Source organism: Galeopterus variegatus, unplaced genomic scaffold (assembly GCF_000696425.1).
Source record: "Galeopterus variegatus unplaced genomic scaffold, G_variegatus-3.0.2 Scaffold54, whole genome shotgun sequence".
Lineage (NCBI taxonomy): Eukaryota > Metazoa > Chordata > Mammalia > Dermoptera > Cynocephalidae > Galeopterus > Galeopterus variegatus.
Genome location: NW_007726165.1, coordinates 101,599 through 102,787, shown reverse-complemented (window position 1 = coordinate 102,787; position 1,189 = coordinate 101,599). Strand labels below are relative to the sequence as shown.

Sequence of the window (1,189 nt, the reverse complement as noted above, 5' to 3'; positions counted from 1 at the left end):
CTGCTGCTCCTGAACCTCTGACATCACCCAGTGAAATAGGAAACATTTCAGGGATGGGACAACTTGTATTTGTCCCTTTCGCTCTACCTTCCATTTGCTTCAGTGTTTAAATTTCTTTAAGAAAGGTGAATGGCAGGATGAGTTAGAATCCTTAGGTGTGTCATATGCTGGTACTTAAAATGTGGCAAATCTGATTGAACTACTTGCACGGTATGCTGCAGTTTTTGATGTCCAGACTAAAGTGAATTCTCCTTAGGCAAACAGTAATTTTGGTTAAAACCAATATTCTTGTTTTTAATTACTGTTTTTTGTTTATTTTCAGGCTTCTGGAGTTACAGTGAATGATGAAGTCATCAAAGTTTTTAATGATATGAAAGTAAGGAAATCTTCTACACAAGAGGAGATCAAAAAAAGAAAGAAAGCAGTTCTTTTCTGTTTAAGCGATGACAAAAGACAAATAATTGTAGAGGAAGCAAAGCAGATCTTGGTGGGTGACATTGGTGATACTGTAGAGGACCCCTACACATCTTTTGTGAAGTTGCTACCTCTGAATGATTGCCGATATGCTTTGTACGATGCCACATACGAAACAAAAGAGTCTAAGAAAGAAGACCTAGTATTTATATTCTGGTGTGTAAAAACAAAAGAAAAAAATACTTTTAAAATGCAAGGATTATTATTATCATAGTCATTTTTGCCTTTGTTTTTCTTATAAGTGGGATTCAACAATTGTTTGTTTTTCTGTAGGGCTCCTGAAAGTGCACCTTTAAAAAGCAAGATGATTTATGCTAGTTCTAAAGATGCCATTAAAAAGAAGTTTACAGGTATAAACATTGACTATTTCGTGCAGAGAGATTATTCTTTCTTAATTATAAGAAGATAATTGGATAACGTTTTGCTTTGTTTTTTTGTTTGTTTTTAGGTATTAAACATGAGTGGCAAGTAAATGGCTTGGATGACATTAAGGACCGTTCGACACTTGGAGAGAAATTGGGAGGCAATGTAGTAGTTTCACTTGAAGGAAAACCATTATAAAATAACAGTCAAGTGCCATCTGGATCTTAAGGAGCTTCCATTACTCCATTGGAATAGTATTAGGTTTTGTTGTTGTTGTTTTTCTTCCCTTTCCACTGGGCCCTTCCAACACAATGAATGAAAGATATCATTCATTTCAGCAGCCTATCAGTGA

At 35.2% G+C, this 1,189-nt stretch overlaps 1 protein-coding gene across 1 annotated transcript; it reads left to right on the top strand.

Moving 5' to 3' along the window:
- The first annotated feature begins 327 nt into the window (after nt 1-327).
- Nucleotides 328-1,189, top strand: CFL2 (cofilin 2 (muscle)). Its single transcript, XM_008573767.1, has 3 exons — nt 328-630; nt 748-824; nt 923-1,189. Exons 1-3 carry the CDS (start codon nt 371-373, stop codon nt 1,033-1,035), a joined length of 450 nt encoding a protein of 149 aa, XP_008571989.1. The 5' UTR covers nt 328-370; the 3' UTR covers nt 1,036-1,189.